Raw genomic sequence first — 17,435 nt, forward strand, 5'->3', positions numbered from 1 at the left:
AATACTCCATTTAAAAAGATGCACAGGGCTTCCCTGGTGGCGCAGTGGTTGAGAGTCCACCTGCCGATGCAGGGGACACGGGTTCGTGCCCCGGTCCGGGAAGATCCCACATGTCGCGGGGCGGCTGGGCTTGTGAGCCGTGGCCGCTGAGCCTGCGCGTCCAGAGCCTGTGCTCCGCAACGGGAGAGGCCACAACAGTGAGAGGCCTGCGTACCGCAAAAAAAGAAAGAAAAAAAAAAGATGCACAGGTTTTTGTTGCTGTTGGTGATTTCCGTTTGTGTTTCCATGATCACCAAAGCCTTTCTCACTCTAACATTCTATGACTGTTTCTAGGTACAAGTTTGTAGAACAAATTCAATTTATGTTTTCTTAAGGCCTGGGAAAAGAACCCCATACGTTTAGTATGATCCAGTGTAAAGAGCAGGCACCTTTAAATCAGATCTGAGTTTGCTTGAATTCTGGCTCCATAACTTAACAGCTATGTGATGCTGGCTTAGTGAGTTAAGTTTCCCATTTGTAAAATGGGGATGATAGAGCAGTTTTGAGGATTCAGTGAAATACTGTACATAAAGTCTACACAGTGACTGGCCCTAGTTAGACACCCAGCAAATTCTGGTTTCTTCCTTTCTCTTTCAGTTCCAAATGTTTACAAATCTGAGGGATGCTGGCTGTGGGCTGTCTGTGGTCAGGGGCTTTTCTCTGTCCAAGCCTGCTCTGATCTACTCATTCCCTATTCACCTTTTGTTTAAAAATTAGTTTTATTGACATATATTTTACCTACTGTAAACTTCACCTATTTTTAAAGTATACAATTCAGTGGTTTTTAGTATATTCACAGAATTGTGTAACCATCATCATAATCTAACTTTTAGAACACGTCAACACCCCAAAAAGAAGCCCTGTACCCATTAGCAGCCATTCTCCATCCCCAGATGCCCCGGTGTTGAATGGTCTATCTATCCCGGTCCTCTTTCCGCCTAAGCTCTAAGTTTTGGTGTGCAGTTTCATGGAATGCATGTTATTTTGTTAACAGAACTGCTTGTGTTATAGTCTGGGCTTTTGCCCTCATCACTGAAAGTGTTCTTTCTAAGGTCACCATGACCTTTTAATTTCCAAATCAAACCAGTGCTTTGGCCCTTATCTTATTTGCCCCCTTTATGGCATTTGCACAGTTGGCCGCTTTTTCTTTGTTGACACTCTTGTCTGGTTGTTCTGTCTCAGTCTACTCAGCTGCTCCATCGTGTTTAAACACGGGTGTTCCCGAAGGTTCCCTCTGTAACCTTCCTCTATTCCCGGGTAGGATCATTCTTCCATATTTTTACATAGTATCATTTTTAATATCTTTAATTCCTGTTAACGATTTGCTGCCCTACTGGGAACTTAAGTATACCTGTTTCTTCATCTCTCTAACAATCTTAAGTTTTGCTTTTTAAATTTGTTTTTCCATGTTTAATAACTATATCTTAGCCTTTACGGTTATTTAGTTTGTAGGATTTTTTTAGTTGCTTGTTATGCTCATTCCCAGGTGTTCACATCGTTTGTATTTCCTCTTCAATTCCTGTTCCTAGTCCTTCTATTCCATTAAAGACTAGCCATTGGCCATGCAGATATTTGTGTATGATACATATTTTGAGAACTAAATCATTACCTGTCTTCTTAATCGAAAGTAATTTTTCTGATTCAGTTTTTAGTGTCAATTTTTTGTTGAATAAAATATTTTAAAATGCATTTCTAATTAAATATGCTTACTTGACAAAAGTAATTTTTTCAGAGACATCATTTTCAAACATATTTGCCAGGCCCTTGCAGAAACACTCCCTGGAAGAAAATAAGTGGACCCCCTTCTTAGCAAGGTGAAGAGAAAGCATGTCCGGAGAGAGTGTTGAATAAAGAAATTTCATAATGATCCTTTTCAAGAACGTGAAATCCAGGACCTAAAATAAATCTCCAGTTCATGAGGGAAATTTTATTACTCTTGTCATTGAGGAATAGCTTTCAATTTTAATTGAATTCTGTCCTTAATTTTGATTGAAATTTTGATTTTTAAGAATACTGTTATTGAATGAAGGTCTGCAGCCCTAGCCACAAGACTGTCGCCGATCCTGCCCACCCTTTCCTAAACTTCTTACCCCAGCAGGAGTAGGTGGGGTCTGTAGAGCTGTGTCGGGGTCTAGGCACGTGGGCCTGGCTCCTGTACAAATCCCCGGTTCTTCCACCCGCTCCTCCAACTGGGCATTATTCGTCACTTTGTCCAGTCAGGGTGTCAGGTGGAAAGAACTGGCACCTTGCAGCACTGCTAACATCTGTGTATAAAGACTCTTTAAATGTTTAAACAAACATATATCTGCCCCTTTGTTGGCCTAAGTAAGTAAAAACAAGCAAGTTAACAGCCCTTATTTCTTGGTGCTTATGTAAGTTTCCCCAGTACTTAGAAATATATTCTTCAAGTTTCATAGCATATCTGTAATTCCACTGTTGCAATTCTGTTTTTACAAACCAGGAGATATGTTTTCCTCTCCTCCCGTGCCTGTCATAAATTTGAGCCTTTGCTGTGCCTTCCTGCAAGTGGTAAAGCTTCAGATGTATTTCCACCCACTAACAGGTGATGTGCAGTGTTGGGTGTGAGAGCGGAGAGGCACCAGGGTGCTCAGGGTCTAAGGCAGGACGCAGGGGGCTTGTGGAGGAAGGTGCTGGTTTCCACTCCTGTGGTCCAGCCGTTTAACCTGTAAAAGGGGCTCTGAAATCAGGACCTCAGGATGATTCCTACAGTGCAGGGAGAACTGGACTGGTGTGCCACACTGTGTGTGTTATTTCTGGTACTGATAGACTCCCGAGTACACGTTTGTGCAAATGCCTTGTTTTAAATTTGCTCTGTGGAGTGGTAAGAACTTCGTTTGAGTGGAAATGCTTGTGGGTACTTCCAGGTGCTTTTTGCGTAGAAGCCGTTGCCAGTGTTTCGTTGTGGTACAAACTGTTAATCACTTTTTTTTCCTTTCACATCATCTGGAAACCACCTGACGCTCTCTTTCTAGATGCCCTGGAGCTTCTCATCAGAGAGTTGCCCTGGAGAGACGGAAAACTAGTAAAGCTCAGACGGAGATCGAGAATGAAAATGGAACCACGGTCATAGATCTTCCAGCTACTTTATCACCCGAAGCGGACTGTTCAGGGCCGACCCTGACATCGGCGTCCCTTCCCGCCTGGACGGAGGAGCCTGGCCTGGACAACCCCGCCTTCGAGGAGAGCCCTACCGGGGACAGTACGTGTCGGCCGCCTGTGTTCCTCGCCTCTTCTAAAACCGGGCGTTGCCTTCCTCCCCACCACTCCCTGCTGCTCTCCCAACATGCGTTTTCTTTCCTCTTTAAAAAATTAATTTTGAGATATAGTCCACATAGTACATAACTCACCCTTTAAAGTGCACAAGTCTGACAGTTTGCAGTTTAGAAGCAGAGCTCGGAACTTACTCTGAGGAAGGTGACCCTTCCCTCCTCTTCTGTTTAGTCCATGATTCACTGGTTGTTAACCTACTTCTTACTGGGTGTTTGTGCAAACGCTTGTTGCTTCTTGACTAAGAAAACAACAACATCAAGAGCAACAAAAATAATACCGCAAATTAAGCGCTCCCTGTGTCACGCGTGTGCCAGACCCTTCCCATTCGTTAGCTGAGTAAATGCCGCTGACGGTGCTGGGAGCTGGTTTGTGACAGGAGAGGCCTGAATCTTGAGACGAATTGGTCGGCTCGTGCCGCCGGGGAAGGGCTGGGTGTATATCTGACCCCACGGCCACGCCTGTGACTATTGCTCTGCTCTGGTGGCCGCCACGAATCTGACTGTACAGCCACTAGGAGTGAACAGAAGGCCTGTAGTCATGGATCTTGGGCACGTCTTGATGGTTGGCTCTAGGTATTTATTTTTAAATATACTTTTCTTGAACAAATTCCAAATCTTACTACAAATTCAAATTTTCCCTGCCCCAGCCATAACCCTTTTCCAAGAGCCACCCCTTCTTAGAGCCTTTGGGACTCCTCTCTCACCTCGTGGTGATCACATACCACAGAGTCGTCTTTATGCTTCTTTGCATTGTTTACACGTGTTCTGCCGACCAAACCGTCTCTGTCAGTTAGGTCGAGATGACGTTCTCTTACTATTACTCCATCAGATCACTGCCACCCCTCGTGATCTGAGACGTAGTAGCCATTTGTGATAATTCGCTGATCACCTTTGGGACAAGAAATGTTTAGATAATCTTAACAGATACCTTTTGTCCTTCTGCTTTCCTTATCCAGCGGTATCGCATAGTTCTTTACCATCTACTAATGTAAGATGACTTATTTACCTGAAGATGATAACCAAAATATAAAATGTTTCTCTTTCCATCTATTTCTCTCTCTCATTTCTAACTTGGCAGCCACACAGCAGCCACTTAGTTTACCAGAAGGCGAAATCACCACAATTGAAATTCACCGGTCTAATCCTTATATTCAGCTAGGAATTAGCATTGTGGGTGGCAATGAAACGCCACTGATTAACATTGTTATCCAGGAAGTCTACCGGGATGGGATAATCGCCAGAGATGGGAGACTTCTTGCTGGAGACCAGATTCTTCAGGTATCCGTTTTAATTACTGTGTTAACTTGCGCTCTTTTGTTCTTATTCATAAGTTTAAAACAGAACATTGTGGGCTTCCCTGGTGGCGCAGTGGTTGGGAGTCCGCCTGCCGATGCAGGGGACATGGGTTCGTGCCCCGGTCCGGGAAGATCCCACATGCCGCGGAGCAGCTGGGCCCGTGAGCCATGGCCACTGGGCCTGCGCATCCGGAGCCTGTGCTCCGCAATGGGAGAGGCCACAACAGTGAGAGGCCCGCGTACCGCAAAAAAAAAACAAAAACAAAAAAACAGAACATTGTGGTACTGTGGAACTTGAGTTGTATGTAGGTTAGTTTTACTGCTATTACATGCAAAACAAGTCAGAATTTATCTGTAATTTCTGTTTCCCCACATGCATGGAATGCAGATTTTCTCCCTACTTTATTTCCAGTCCCGCATGTGGCTGTGCTTGCAGTGCTTGGGCTCTTGGGGCCGGCTGGGCTCTTCCCGGCTTGGTCTGCAGGGCTGGCTGGTTCAGAGCCGTCCCACCCATGCTGACATCCTCTGATCCCAGGTCCAGTGTTCTCATCCACCCATCACCTGCATTGTCTAGTTTACCTTCCTCTACTACACTGATTACTACCATGGGATTTAAGCTGGAATTCAGAAACCATACCTGTCTCCTTGGCTCCCTAGTGTGCACTCCACTCGTTAACCCTTGGTGCTACCTTCACCTTCTCTGTCAGAAGATGATATTTAAGAAAAAATAGCTATTCCCCGAAAAGAACTAGCTTGGGACAAGGTGTTGTTTTCTTAGAGGGCACACGGGGCTGAGGGGAGAAGGAGGGGAGGATTCTTCTGTATGGGACTGGACTTCTGTGGCTACTGGCCTGGGTATTTGAGTCATACAAGTGTAGATGACAGTTGAAGCTAAAACAAATAGTAACCTCCAGAAGGAGAGAGAAGAAATACCCACAAGGAAAACCATCTTCTAGGAACCCAAGCTCCAGGACTCCTCCCTCCCTCGTTGTTTGGTCCTCACCATGATGTGTTGACACCCACCCCTCACTCCCCCTTTCCCTGCTCCCTCTTCAGTCCAGGCCCCCACTGCTGTGTCTAACTCTGTACACACGCCACCAGACGTCCCTGCCGCCCAGCTCTCCACTCTTCAATCCGACAAAATCACTGCCAGCTTAATACATCTGTAATTCTGCTTTCCTTGGGAAAGTGTGACTAGAGCGTCACACCCAGACTGATTCATATTCACGGTCCTCTGTGGTCCCTTGCACAGCCTGTCATCTTCATCTTAACCCTTTTTGCTTCACGTGTAGCAGCTGTAATGTTCTAGGCACTGTACTAGCCACTGAGAATGCAACTAAGAGCAAGGTACGCCCCCAGTCCTCGTGGAATTTATAATCCAGTGGAAAAGCCAGACATGGCAGTCTTCTTGCTGCCACCTCACTCCCGATTCCAGGCTGTCCCACCGTGCTGGCTTGTCCCCCTTCATCCGTAAGAGCTTTGCTCAGCCCTTCTCGCCCGTTCTGACCTCTCCTTACTTGAATTACTGACAACGTTCACTGCTTTACTCTTCAGCTCTTGGCGTATAATCACGGTGAACTATTCAAATGGGCTTGGCTTTCTACGGTGATTGCAGCCACCCTAACAGTACCAGTTATGATACAGATTTCTCATAGTGCTGTGCATGTCATAAGCACAGGAAATACTTGCTGAATCAGTAGAAGAGTGGACTTGGATATAACATCCTGTCGGGAATAGCCATCTCCTTTATTAAAACAAAACGTGGACCCTCTAGGAATTTTTCCACTCCCACTTGTACGCTGCCCCTCACGGTGTGTTATTCCCACTTTAACACACTCGGGCCCCAAACCCTTCCTTCATTGCCCTTAGCAAGGCTGACAGACTGAGCTTTCTAGCAGGGTTTTGTTTCTTACTAAATACTAAGAAGAAACAGGGGCTACAGGAAGCGTAACCAGTCCCGCTTATATAAAATCAGCTTCCTGATCACACCGTAGCTAGCTCTTCACTGTGTTTACTGGTAAAAGATAGCTATTTACTGTATGCTGTATTTGCTGTCATTTTGTGACATTAGTACTCTGGCTGTGCCAGGCTGCCAAAACCTTCCCTGTGTTCCCGACTTCCCAGCTCGCAGTCCGAGTCTGCTGGCTGCCCTGACATTTTGACACCCGGGCGGCCCAGACCAGGAGAGCCCGGTTGCTCCTGTCTGCAGCTCATACAGCGGTCTTTCTCTCTCCTGTTTTCTCCCACTTCCAGCCTCTCTGTTAATGTGTACATTCATTTTTGTGTTTTCTTTTTTGCTACCAGTGATGTACTAGCATTGGGTATTAACATTTGTATATATTACTCATTCTTTTTCTAAGTTCTAAAGGTAAAAACAAATGCTTTTGTTTTTTTGCGGTACGCGGGCCTCTCACTGTTGTGGCCTCTCCCGTTGCAGAGCACAGGCTCCGGACGCGCAGGCTCAGCGGCCATGGCTCACAGGCCCAGCCGCTCCGCGGCATGTGGGATCTTCCCGGGCCGGGGCACGAACCCGCGTCCCCTGCATTGGCAGGCGGACTCTTATCCACTGCGCCACCAGGGAAGCCCCAAATGCTTTGTTTTTATCTGCATTTCTTTGAATACCATTGAGTTTAAATAGTTTTTCAGGCTTTATTTGCTAATATATTTCAGCAGCGGGCCTTTTACTCTTCTATTTTAGAGAATTGTGTTTAGTAACATAACTGAATCCTTACAACTCAAATAAAATTATAGTTATCTGGGGCTTCCCTGGTGGCGCAGTGGTTGAGAGTCCGCCTGCCGATAAAAAAAATACCGCAAAAAAAAAAAAAAAAAATTATAGTTATCTGAAATTATTGACTACAATTTTGGAAATTAACTCATAGCTATAAATTTACATTGTAGAAATTCCAAGGCACTATTATTGTTTATGGAGGCACACATTAATATCTCTAGTAATGATCATCTTAATAAGTCCAGTTTAATGATTCAAATTGGTAAGAAAAGTAAGAACACATAACCTGGTTAATGGATTCAAAAGGATCTCTCCTACTGTGGGCCCTGACTTCTGCTCGGCCTCTGACTGGTATGCTGGAGCCAGTAAGTAAAGCCACGCCCCTTGCCCAAATGTGGAGTATTTATGGTCATTCAAAAGTAAACGCTGGGAAATAAGGCTGCTTGGAATTTTTTTACTACCTGGTTTACTACCTGGTCCAACTCTGTATAAGATACATAAATAATACAGTGAGCCCATCTGAAAATCCCCAAGAGTGGTAAAGATGGTTTATAGAGCAAAGAGCTGCCAAGCCGCCTGTGCTTCTATTTTAGCAAACTATATGCAGTGACAGGGTGTGGCTTAGGAGACCCATATAACCTTCAAGGCCTTTTGTGATGCAGCCTTTTAAGCAGTTTGAAGGAAAAAAATAGTTATAAATTACATCAGTGTCACTATTAAAGATAATATAACTTTTGAAGCATTATGAAGAATGGGTATTTTCAGTTTGGTCCATCATCAGTGACTGAGGCCTGCTCAGGTTTGAAGGAAAATAATTGCAGCCATATGTTCATTGCATTGGTACAAAACACATTTAGCCGAAGTGGTAGAGTTTACTATTGCTGGTGCTATTTTTACGAAGCCTGGAGACAGTATTTTATCTGGTCTCTGCTTTCTCTGCCTTTTGCCAGCCGCCACACATTCATGAAGGAAAAACGCTTCTTCCAGCTGTGGGATATTCCACACCTACTTCACAAGGATACTGTGAGGCTGCGTGCTTGCACACGGCTGTGGCTGGATTTCAGCCGGATATTTCGTAAAGTCATTTGTGATATACCTGAATATAAGAAGGAAAACTGTGAGCCTAGAGAGGTAGCTCTTAGCTGAGGAGCCAGAAATGATGGTTTTTGATTAATGGATTCATGTCAGGGTAGTTTTTTCTAGAAACTGCCTTAATTCTCTGCTTGACCCTGTATTCAGTGTTTTTATTGCGGCCTTGGATGGCTGCCAAATGCATAGATGTTGCAGACGTGGGAGAATAGCAACTTTGTGTATGACATCTATGAATTTGATGACTGCATTTTTAAAGATGCCAACAGGCCCAAATCAACAAAATTCAAGTTAACAGTGTTCAAAACTACAAACCCTAGATTTACAGAAAGGGGGGAGGTCTTGCTTCACATAGATTTCATGTGAGGTGATCACACCTCACCCGGAGCCTGTCACATAACCGAAGTTCAGAGCGCTGGTTCCCCCTCACTTTCACCTCAGGCAGATTCAGAGGAGCTCTCACTGTGATAAATACCAAGAACTGTGCTAATTCCTCTAACTAGGTAAATAACTGAAGGTGGGTATATTTTCTCAGTGACGTTACAGGTCCAAGGATCAGTCACTGTACTTATTTCAAGGTTATAAAGTTTAATAAGTAAATGTTCTGTATTAAATTATGCTTGTAAGATACATGTTACACTTGTGTGCCAAAGAATTAGTGGAATTATGACTAGCGGCTTTTCTTTAAAAGTCACTCATCTAATATAAGGCTGTATACTTGAGTGTACCACTTTCCTTAAAACTCTGTTTTCTCTAGCTTAAGTGTATTTCATTTTGGAAAAGTAAATTTGTAAACCAGTAGAACTTCAGTTTCTGTTCCACTAGAACTAGTCTTTCATGAGCACTTGCCATATCTGATGTTGTCTAGTCGTGCACTTCCTGACCCTATGAAGTGGATGGTAAACACGTTTTACAGGTGAGGAAACAAGTTCTGTAATTTGCCCGAGGTTATCCAGTTATATGGCAGAACCAAGGACCCTCATTCAAGACTATAAAGCCTGTGATCTTGACGACTATTCTCTACTTAATGCTAGTCACTATAAGTTAATTTTAGGAACTCTGTACGTTTTAAAATGTCTTTGGAGTGCTTGTCTTTGTAAGTAACGATTGTGTATCATTTTCACAACGTCAGTTTCCTTCGGAACCGTTATATGAACATTGCTACAAGCTGGGAAGATAAAAGATTGTCACGCTTCGGCCGTCACCCTCTTTTCCAGGTCAACCACCACAACATCAGCAGCGTGTCCCACAACCACGCCCGCGCCGTGCTGTCGCAGCCCTGCAGCACGCTGCACCTCACCGTGCTCCGGGAGAGACGCTGCGGCGGCCGCGCGCACAGCCGCCCCGTGGGCGGCTCGTCCCCGGAAGAGGTTTTCCAGGTGGTTCTTCACAAACGGGACTCTGCCGAACAGCTCGGCATCAAACTCGTCCGAAGGACCGACGAGCCGGGCGTCTTCGTCCTCGACCTGCTGGAAGGGGGGCTGGCGGCGCAGGACGGCAGGCTGAGCGGCAACGACCGGGTGCTGGCCGTCAACGGCCACGACCTGAAGCACGGGACACCCGAGCTGGCTGCCCAGATCATCCAGGTGAGCCCCCCTCGCGCCCACTCCAGACCCTCAGCCTTCCTGCCGTCGCTCAGCCTTGGTTCTCACTAGCAGGTGACACAGGGATCCAGGGGGTGCTTGAGACTTCGTTGGACAGTCAGGCACAGCTACCTAATTCTTCACAGTCCACCCAGTCTAACCTCAGCCCAGGTGACTCCCTTCTGGTGTGCACACCCATGAACTTGTAGGCGGGCTGTTTCTGGAGGAAAGGCCCTACGGTTTCACGTGGCAGATGGCAGTGTCCACACTTCACAAGGGAGAAGGTGAGACCCCAAGGAGCTGTGGTCACCGAGGGTGTAGCTCACCTGGTCTCTTCACTCACCTCTCACCTTTACTGCACAATCCATAAAAATGAGGGGGAAAAATCACTTTTTATTCAGAGCAACTTATTTCTATAGTGCCTTTTTTTTTTTTTTAAAGGAATTCAGAGCATTTCAAACACATAACATTGTCCTCACAGTATCTCTGGAGGTAGTCATGATTAGAGAAAAAACATGTTTTTAGTAAGAGCATCAAAGCAGATACATTAAAACCATCCGAGAAGATCTTTAGGCTCTGCAGCGTGCTGAGGCGTTTAACGTGGCTGTCTCCTGCAGCCTTGTACGAGGGTGAAGCAAAACGGGAGCGTTTAAGCGAGCACCACACACACTACCAGTGGAAACCAGGCATTAGTTAATATAACCGAACTTTTGGAATTAAGGTCGGTTGATAGTCACGAAAATAGGTATATATATATATACATAGAATCAAATAACAATGAGATGTTAACACTAAGAAAACCCACGTCTCACTCCCCTTTAACCTACTGCCTTTTCTCCCACTTTTTGGTTCAATATAGCCTTAAGGAAACACACACACACGCTCACAGCCATATTGCATTGAGAGGCGGTTCAGGTATTGGTCTTATTTCATAGACTCGAGGCTTAAAAAAATTGAATGCCTTGAAATCCCCTCAAATCAGAGGCAGCATTCGGGGCACCAGGAGCTTTACCTGTGGATCACGCCAGCTGCTGCACTGCTGAGATCAAGTTCATCTTGTGGGGGGCAGGGGGAGAAGAAGAAAGTTAATCCATTTTTGGGATTTGTTAACAAATGGGCAAGTCGAGTGGACAAGTCGAGTGGACTTTTCTGAAGTGAGAAGTCCGATCAGTAAGATGGAAAGGAAGAGAGAAATATATTGCCTGTATATATTTCAGGCAATGTTAAAGTACACTAATTCCTAAATAGATGGTCCTTACTAAATTTCTAACCAAAATGTAGAAAATATAGTTACACAGGTAGAAAACACATTTAAAATTTTTCATAATATATTTTATTTGGATTTTTATAATGCAAATAGTTGCATATTTTGTGCTATGATTTTCCCCAGACTATAGAAAACTCAAGTTGCTCAACTTCTTTTTGAAAAAAAATGAAGTCTCATCGAGGATTATAAAAATAACACATACTGCATGTCTAAAAAGGAGCACACTGAAGATAAAATACTGAAAAGAAGTTACAATCAAATTCAGTCTAAGCACCCCAAGGTATATCAATGTTAAGTGTTTGGAGGACATCCTTACAAACTTTTGAGTGTGTATGTCCACAGATAGACACAAATTTACACAATACTTACACACGTGCTTATCTTGTAAATTCTGAGTTTGCAACTTTGTCAGCAGTATGTTGTGAACTTCTTACCATGAAAGTGTAGAACCCCATCATGATCTTTACTAGCTGATTCACTCAATGTTCCCCTATTGACAGACTTTCATGTTTTGTTTGTTTGCATTTTGAGACATTTTGCTAAACTTCCCTCCAGAAAGATCAGATCATACCAATTTATACTCCCAGCATTGTGTACTACTCAACTATGACTTAAGCGTATTGTTATTTGAACATCTTTCATTTTTAAAAATCTTGAATTTAACAGAACTTTTTTTGCTGTGTTTGAAACCCTGACATATTAGATGTGCCTTCTGTTTAAAGTCAGCCTAAACCCAAATGTTGGTCCATCATTTAAGTCCTAAATGCCCACTTCCATCACATGCACAGAATTTTGTCTTTCAAAAAATCTAGAATGATCAAGGATTTGTTTCTATTAATAATAGGTTTTGCATACGCAGGGGTTTTCCAATAAAAGTTGAAATACTAATTAGAGTATTTGGTGGTTATGAGGTAGTCAGCAGTAATGAAACTAATTCTGTGCATGTACACTGAAGTCACGCCACAGATGGAGTGTGTCATCACTTCACCCCGTGCAATCAAGTGATGTGAAGTGTGAGAGTTTTCAACATCAGCATTCTGCTTTGTATTTACCCCTTAGACCAAGTACCCAGACTCTGTGCTTTGGGAATCTGGCCACGTATTGCTTTTCTTTCAGTTAGTTTGAGAAACTTGTTTGAAATTTAGTTGAATAAAATGCTTGAATAAGCAAATGTTTTTTAGATGGACATAAAAATTAACACTTATTCTCCAGTTTAAAAACTAAAACTAATACAGTGATGTATGTCAATTTATCTCAATAATACTTGGGGAAAGAGCTGAAAATAGTGATTTCTTAACATTACTGACTGTAATCATGGGGGAGGTCCCCACTTTCTACCACAATTCCTTGAAAGCAGGCCATCATAATTTCCCATAGGAGTAATAATGCAATTGGGAATTGTGGTCATGACCAAGAGTCACCTTCAAATAAATCAGGCCTGTACTTTAAATGCAAAGATAAAATAACTTTTAAAAATAGATGTACATCTACGTTTAAAATATATATGGATATAGATAATGGGCCTCTAAATTTAAAATGATAGTCACAAACCTCTAATAAGATAATTAACACAGGTGTGTAATATTTATATATAAAGTACAATCTCATACAGGATCTCTAGAATCATTCTTTCCAGGATTATTTAAGCTGATGTCCTATTTTTGACTCAAACTTAGAGCAAACAGAAACAAAGCTGTGCATAGTTTCACTGATTATTACTTCCAAAATAGCCACCATGGAATTTATTTGTAAAGTCGCAGTGGATTTTAATCAGGTTTCGAATCAGTTCTTCCTCATTTATTCTTTCCTTTGCTCTCTCCCTCACAACGCCAAGGCCAACCCTGAAGGGGCAGAGAAGTATCAGAAGAAAGTTACCCTTCAGGAAATCATGGGGAAAGAACAAGGGCAGTTCGCTTTGCCTGGGTTGTTGTGGAAGCGGGCTTGGGGAGAGTCTGTCCAAGAGCCGTGCACATGCGTCTCAGCTGCAGACGTCTTGAAACATGAGCTCACGAGAAGAGCTCCCTTCTCTGACCACCGGGTGCCTGCAGTCACCCCCAGGCAAGGCACTGGCTCCGTGGAGAGTGCCTGCGCTTTGTGAAATGAGAAGCATCGTTAATGACTGGCAGCTGTGTCTGTGTGTTTTCTCCAGGCTAGTGGCGAGAGGGTGAATTTAACCATTGCTAGACCAGGGAAACCCCAGCCTGGAAACGCTGTCCGAGAAGCAGGAACTCAGAGCAGCCAGCACCACGCACAGCCGCTGCCTTACAACAGACCCAGCTCACATAAGGTAAGGTGCCTTGTTTGTGGTTCTTAATTCATCCACCCTCAAAGGATGATCATTACAAGCTGGGAGGATTTAGGAGGGCTGTTAACTCTGTTGGAGAAAGTGCACTAGGTGTTTGCTTGGGATGCGCAACGTGATTTGCTGCCTTGGAGAGTGACTGCATTGTCTCAGTCCCTCAACCAGTAGAGTTTCTTGGTGGGGAAGGACCCTCTGCCAGGTGATTGATGAGAAATGTTTGAGTGTCCAGAAAAATCTTCGGTTTGTTTAGTTCTGCTTGAAAGTGGGGTTTATCTTGGCTTACTCATTTAACGGTGACAGTTGGTTATGTAACTGAAAAAGCATAGTGAAGACAATGATTGACAGCCTGTACTTAGCAACTGGATAGCTTGCCTACAACAGACTTGATATGCGCATATTAAACATATACTCATAGACTTCGACAGCTACACGTATAGCATATTTTTTGTTATATGAATAGTGTAGGAAGACTACCCTAAATATTTTAAAATTCCTGTATGTTGAGGATTTTCCCTGCTTCTTCAGTATTTTACCGGTTTTATAATATATACCAAGGTCATTTACCTGTGCTGAGCATCTTGATACTGTCTCACTGTAGTTGCAGAAATTTTAAAAGGGTGGTAGTTCATTCTTCTTTTTTTTGGTAGTTCATTCTTGATATTGTTTCCTTCATTTGAACTCACTTTCTGGTAGGCTGGGGTTTCTTTGGTTTTTTGTTTCCTTTTTTTTCCGGCTGGGCATGTGGGATCAAACCCGTGCCCCCTGCAGTGGAAGCACGGAGTCTTAACCACTGGACCACCATGGATGTCCCAGGCTGGGATTTTTAAAATGATGTTTACGCAACTGTGTGAAAATATAAGCTAAATGTGAGCTTCCAAAGTCCTTCTCTTTAAGTAAAATTATAAGTTACTAAACAAAAACATCTGTTGGTCTGCTTAAAACCACAGGAAGTTCCCTGTGGGCTAAAATGACTTCTTAATATAAGTACAGTATTTGAGAGAATACTTACCTTTGGAATGTCACAGGTACCCTAAGAAAGCATCCCTTAAAGGCACAAGTACTTTTCGCCCATCAGGTTTATCTGGTTTTCTGAGCTCAAGTATATAGACTTGTCACTGGTCTTTGGTTTAGTTAATATTTTTAAGAAAATGTAACCACAGACTTGTTCTCATTTCTGAACTGAAAGTATGAAGGAAACCTATAATATTGCCTTCATGATGATGACTATGAAAAAGGAGTTATTGTTTTGGAGTTTTGAATAGTTCCATATGGCTTGTCCTTACTTTATGTATTACATATATATTCCTAAAATTACAATATAAGGCAGAAATTGATTATTGAACCTTTTATGTCACTGAATTTTACAATAATTTGAGATACGAGTGTCTATGACATGACTTTTAAGACAATTTTTAAAACTGTACTTAGTCATCCCAACGTCCATATAGAGAACTCTGCTTATTTGTTTGGGGAACATACTTTTCTCTCAACTCTGCTGCTCTTATTGTCTTTAACTTTCTGTGACAATGTTTTAAATAGTAATGCTGAATTTATTCTTATTCTGTGTACTCTGCAACTCTTATTGGTTAGAACAGCCACATGAAATGTACTTTCAAGTGTTAGCTATTTGCTACTAATATACTGCATTTGTTATATAAAATCCTGATTTAGAAAAATAAGGGTCTCCTAGGGAAAATAAACAGATTCACCAGAAAACGTGTTCAGATGATTATATAATCATCATTAAAAATTACAGTACATTAGCCTGCTACTAGGCCTCTTAAGTAGCTGCTTAGATAAACATCTGTATGATTTAGAACTTTCCTTGAAGTGTTCTGAGTATAATCTTTGAAGTCTGGTTTGGTTCCTGAGGAAAAAATAATGTATATATATATCTGAGCCATCTAGAGGAATAAAACAACCACCTTTAATTGATTAAATACCTGCAAGCCAAAATTGCTTATAAATATACTCAAGACTGAGTTTACATGAGTTGTCTTCATAATAAAGTGGGTTTTGCCCAATTTTGAAGGATACTAAGATAGGTTTCATACCTTTAAACAGGAGACTGCCTTAAGACATTTCCAAGTTTTCTACTAGGTCACAACATTTTCTAGGAACACCAGGCTGTTATTGCAGTAGTTCCCTTAATAACATTTCAAGAGTACATGGATTCCAGGACCAGAGCAAGGGAGATGGGCCTGCAGTCCCAGGGCCTGATTCACAGATTTGTCAACACTTTCAAATAATGTCACTAAAGGCATGTTATAATTCCGTAAAGGTAACTCATATTTCTATTGTTGATATTGTTAATGTTATTATCTACATTTTCTCAGAGCTGATAAATGTTGGAAACCTTTTGAGACATTAGCTTCCACTGTTACACTTAACAGGACAGTAGTCATGTGGTGTGGGTACATATAAACAATATGTATACATATTATGTGCACATATGCAAAGCATATGTTTATATATTTGCATCTGCTCAAATCCCTATGCAGGAACTTACAGTTGTATGATTCGGGGCAAGTTACATGACCTCTCTAAGTTGCTTCCTCATCCATAAAATGGGGCCAATAATAGTACTTACTTTTCAGGACCACTGTGAAGATTAATGAAATGACGCATGTAAAGCTGTGAGCTTTTTGCACATAGTTAAGCCTTCGATAAATGTTATTTTAATATTCGTATTGCATACGTACACCTTGATTTTGTTGAATTCTAGTTCAGAAAAGTGGTATTTTAGATTCTCCTTTTCTTCCAGGAGTATCTCAGTAATAGGTAACAGTAACAAATGTCAGTAAAAATAGCTTTTCCCTGAGAATATAGTTTGTTGGGGATTTATTTCCCTGTTATTAACTTCAGAAATTCAATTATTTCACATCCTTTTATCTTTTCACAAATTTTGAAGGTAGATTTGCACCTGCTTCACGATTGAGTGCTCTGATAAATAACCCTTGTTAGTCAGAATCAGAAGAGAGCTCTGTAGCTTTCTTCTGGCAGTTAGTAAAATCCACACTTTTATACTATGTCAACTTTTCTCTCAAAGAATATAGGAGAAAAATGGAAGTAAAATTAATTGGCTTCTCTTCAGAATCTTAAAATTCAAATGCATTATCTACTTTTACATCTGGGAGCTGAAGGTAATTATACAAATGATATGCTTATTTTACTTTGACTTCCCCTATGTCAACAGTCCTGAGTTTTTCAGTTCCATATATAGTCCTGTGAAAATACAGTAGTCCAAAGTTTGCCATTGTGATCCACAGGGCTCATGGGCCTCTGAAGAACTGTGTATTGCTTTCAGTTCTATAGTGATTTTTTTTTTAATGACTTTAAAATTGCCACGTCATGTTTTTACTTTAGCTGTCATTACTTCAACTATATATATTATTCATTATCCAATAAATTTATTCCTTTCATGTTCAGGATCTTGCCCAGTGTGTTACATGCCAAGAAAAACACATTACTGTAAAGAAGGAACCACACGAGTCCCTTGGCATGACAGTAGCTGGGGGCCGAGGAAGTAAAAGTGGGGAACTGCCCATCTTTGTGACCAGTGTGCCACCTCATGGCTGCCTTGCACGTGATGGCAGAATCAAGAGAGGTAAGCTAGGATCTTGTACAGTTTCACCACATCTCCCAAAGTCAACTCACATTTTTAAAAATAATGTCTACAAAGTTTCCTATTAAACATGGCTTTTTAAAATCCTTTAAAATGTCCTGTACGTAATGGAAGCATAAAGCCTCTCTATAAGGTTAGAAAAATGCCTAACGTAAAGGGAAATTGCTGAAGCTTAATAATCTTTCTAACAGTTACTCTGACTGTTGGATTATTT

The 17,435-nt window shown here is 42.1% G+C and overlaps 1 protein-coding gene and 1 long non-coding RNA gene across 2 annotated transcripts in view; one reads left to right on the forward strand and one right to left on the reverse strand.

The window, feature by feature from the left end:
- The window catches only part of LNX2 (ligand of numb-protein X 2), a 79,770-nt gene that overhangs the window by 45,050 nt on the left and 17,285 nt on the right, over positions 1-17,435 (forward strand). Inside the window, exons 3-7 of the mRNA XM_024755515.1 lie at positions 3,033-3,259; positions 4,408-4,607; positions 9,662-10,030; positions 13,444-13,581; positions 17,026-17,203. Of these exons, the coding sequence (XP_024611283.1) occupies positions 3,033-3,259; positions 4,408-4,607; positions 9,662-10,030; positions 13,444-13,581; positions 17,026-17,203 (1,112 nt within the window). The remainder of the gene's footprint in view (positions 1-3,032; positions 3,260-4,407; positions 4,608-9,661; positions 10,031-13,443; positions 13,582-17,025; positions 17,204-17,435) is intronic.
- The window catches only part of LOC112406604 (uncharacterized), a 30,428-nt gene continuing 25,987 nt past the window's right edge, over positions 12,995-17,435 (reverse strand). Inside the window, exons 5-6 of the long non-coding RNA XR_003004594.1 lie at positions 14,161-14,358; positions 12,995-13,384 (exon numbers count right to left, since the gene is read on the reverse strand). This is a non-coding gene — a long non-coding RNA (uncharacterized LOC112406604). The remainder of the gene's footprint in view (positions 13,385-14,160; positions 14,359-17,435) is intronic.

Source organism: Neophocaena asiaeorientalis, unplaced genomic scaffold (assembly GCF_003031525.2).
Source record: "Neophocaena asiaeorientalis asiaeorientalis breed wild unplaced genomic scaffold, Neophocaena_asiaeorientalis_V1.1 scaffold59, whole genome shotgun sequence".
Lineage (NCBI taxonomy): Eukaryota > Metazoa > Chordata > Mammalia > Artiodactyla > Phocoenidae > Neophocaena > Neophocaena asiaeorientalis.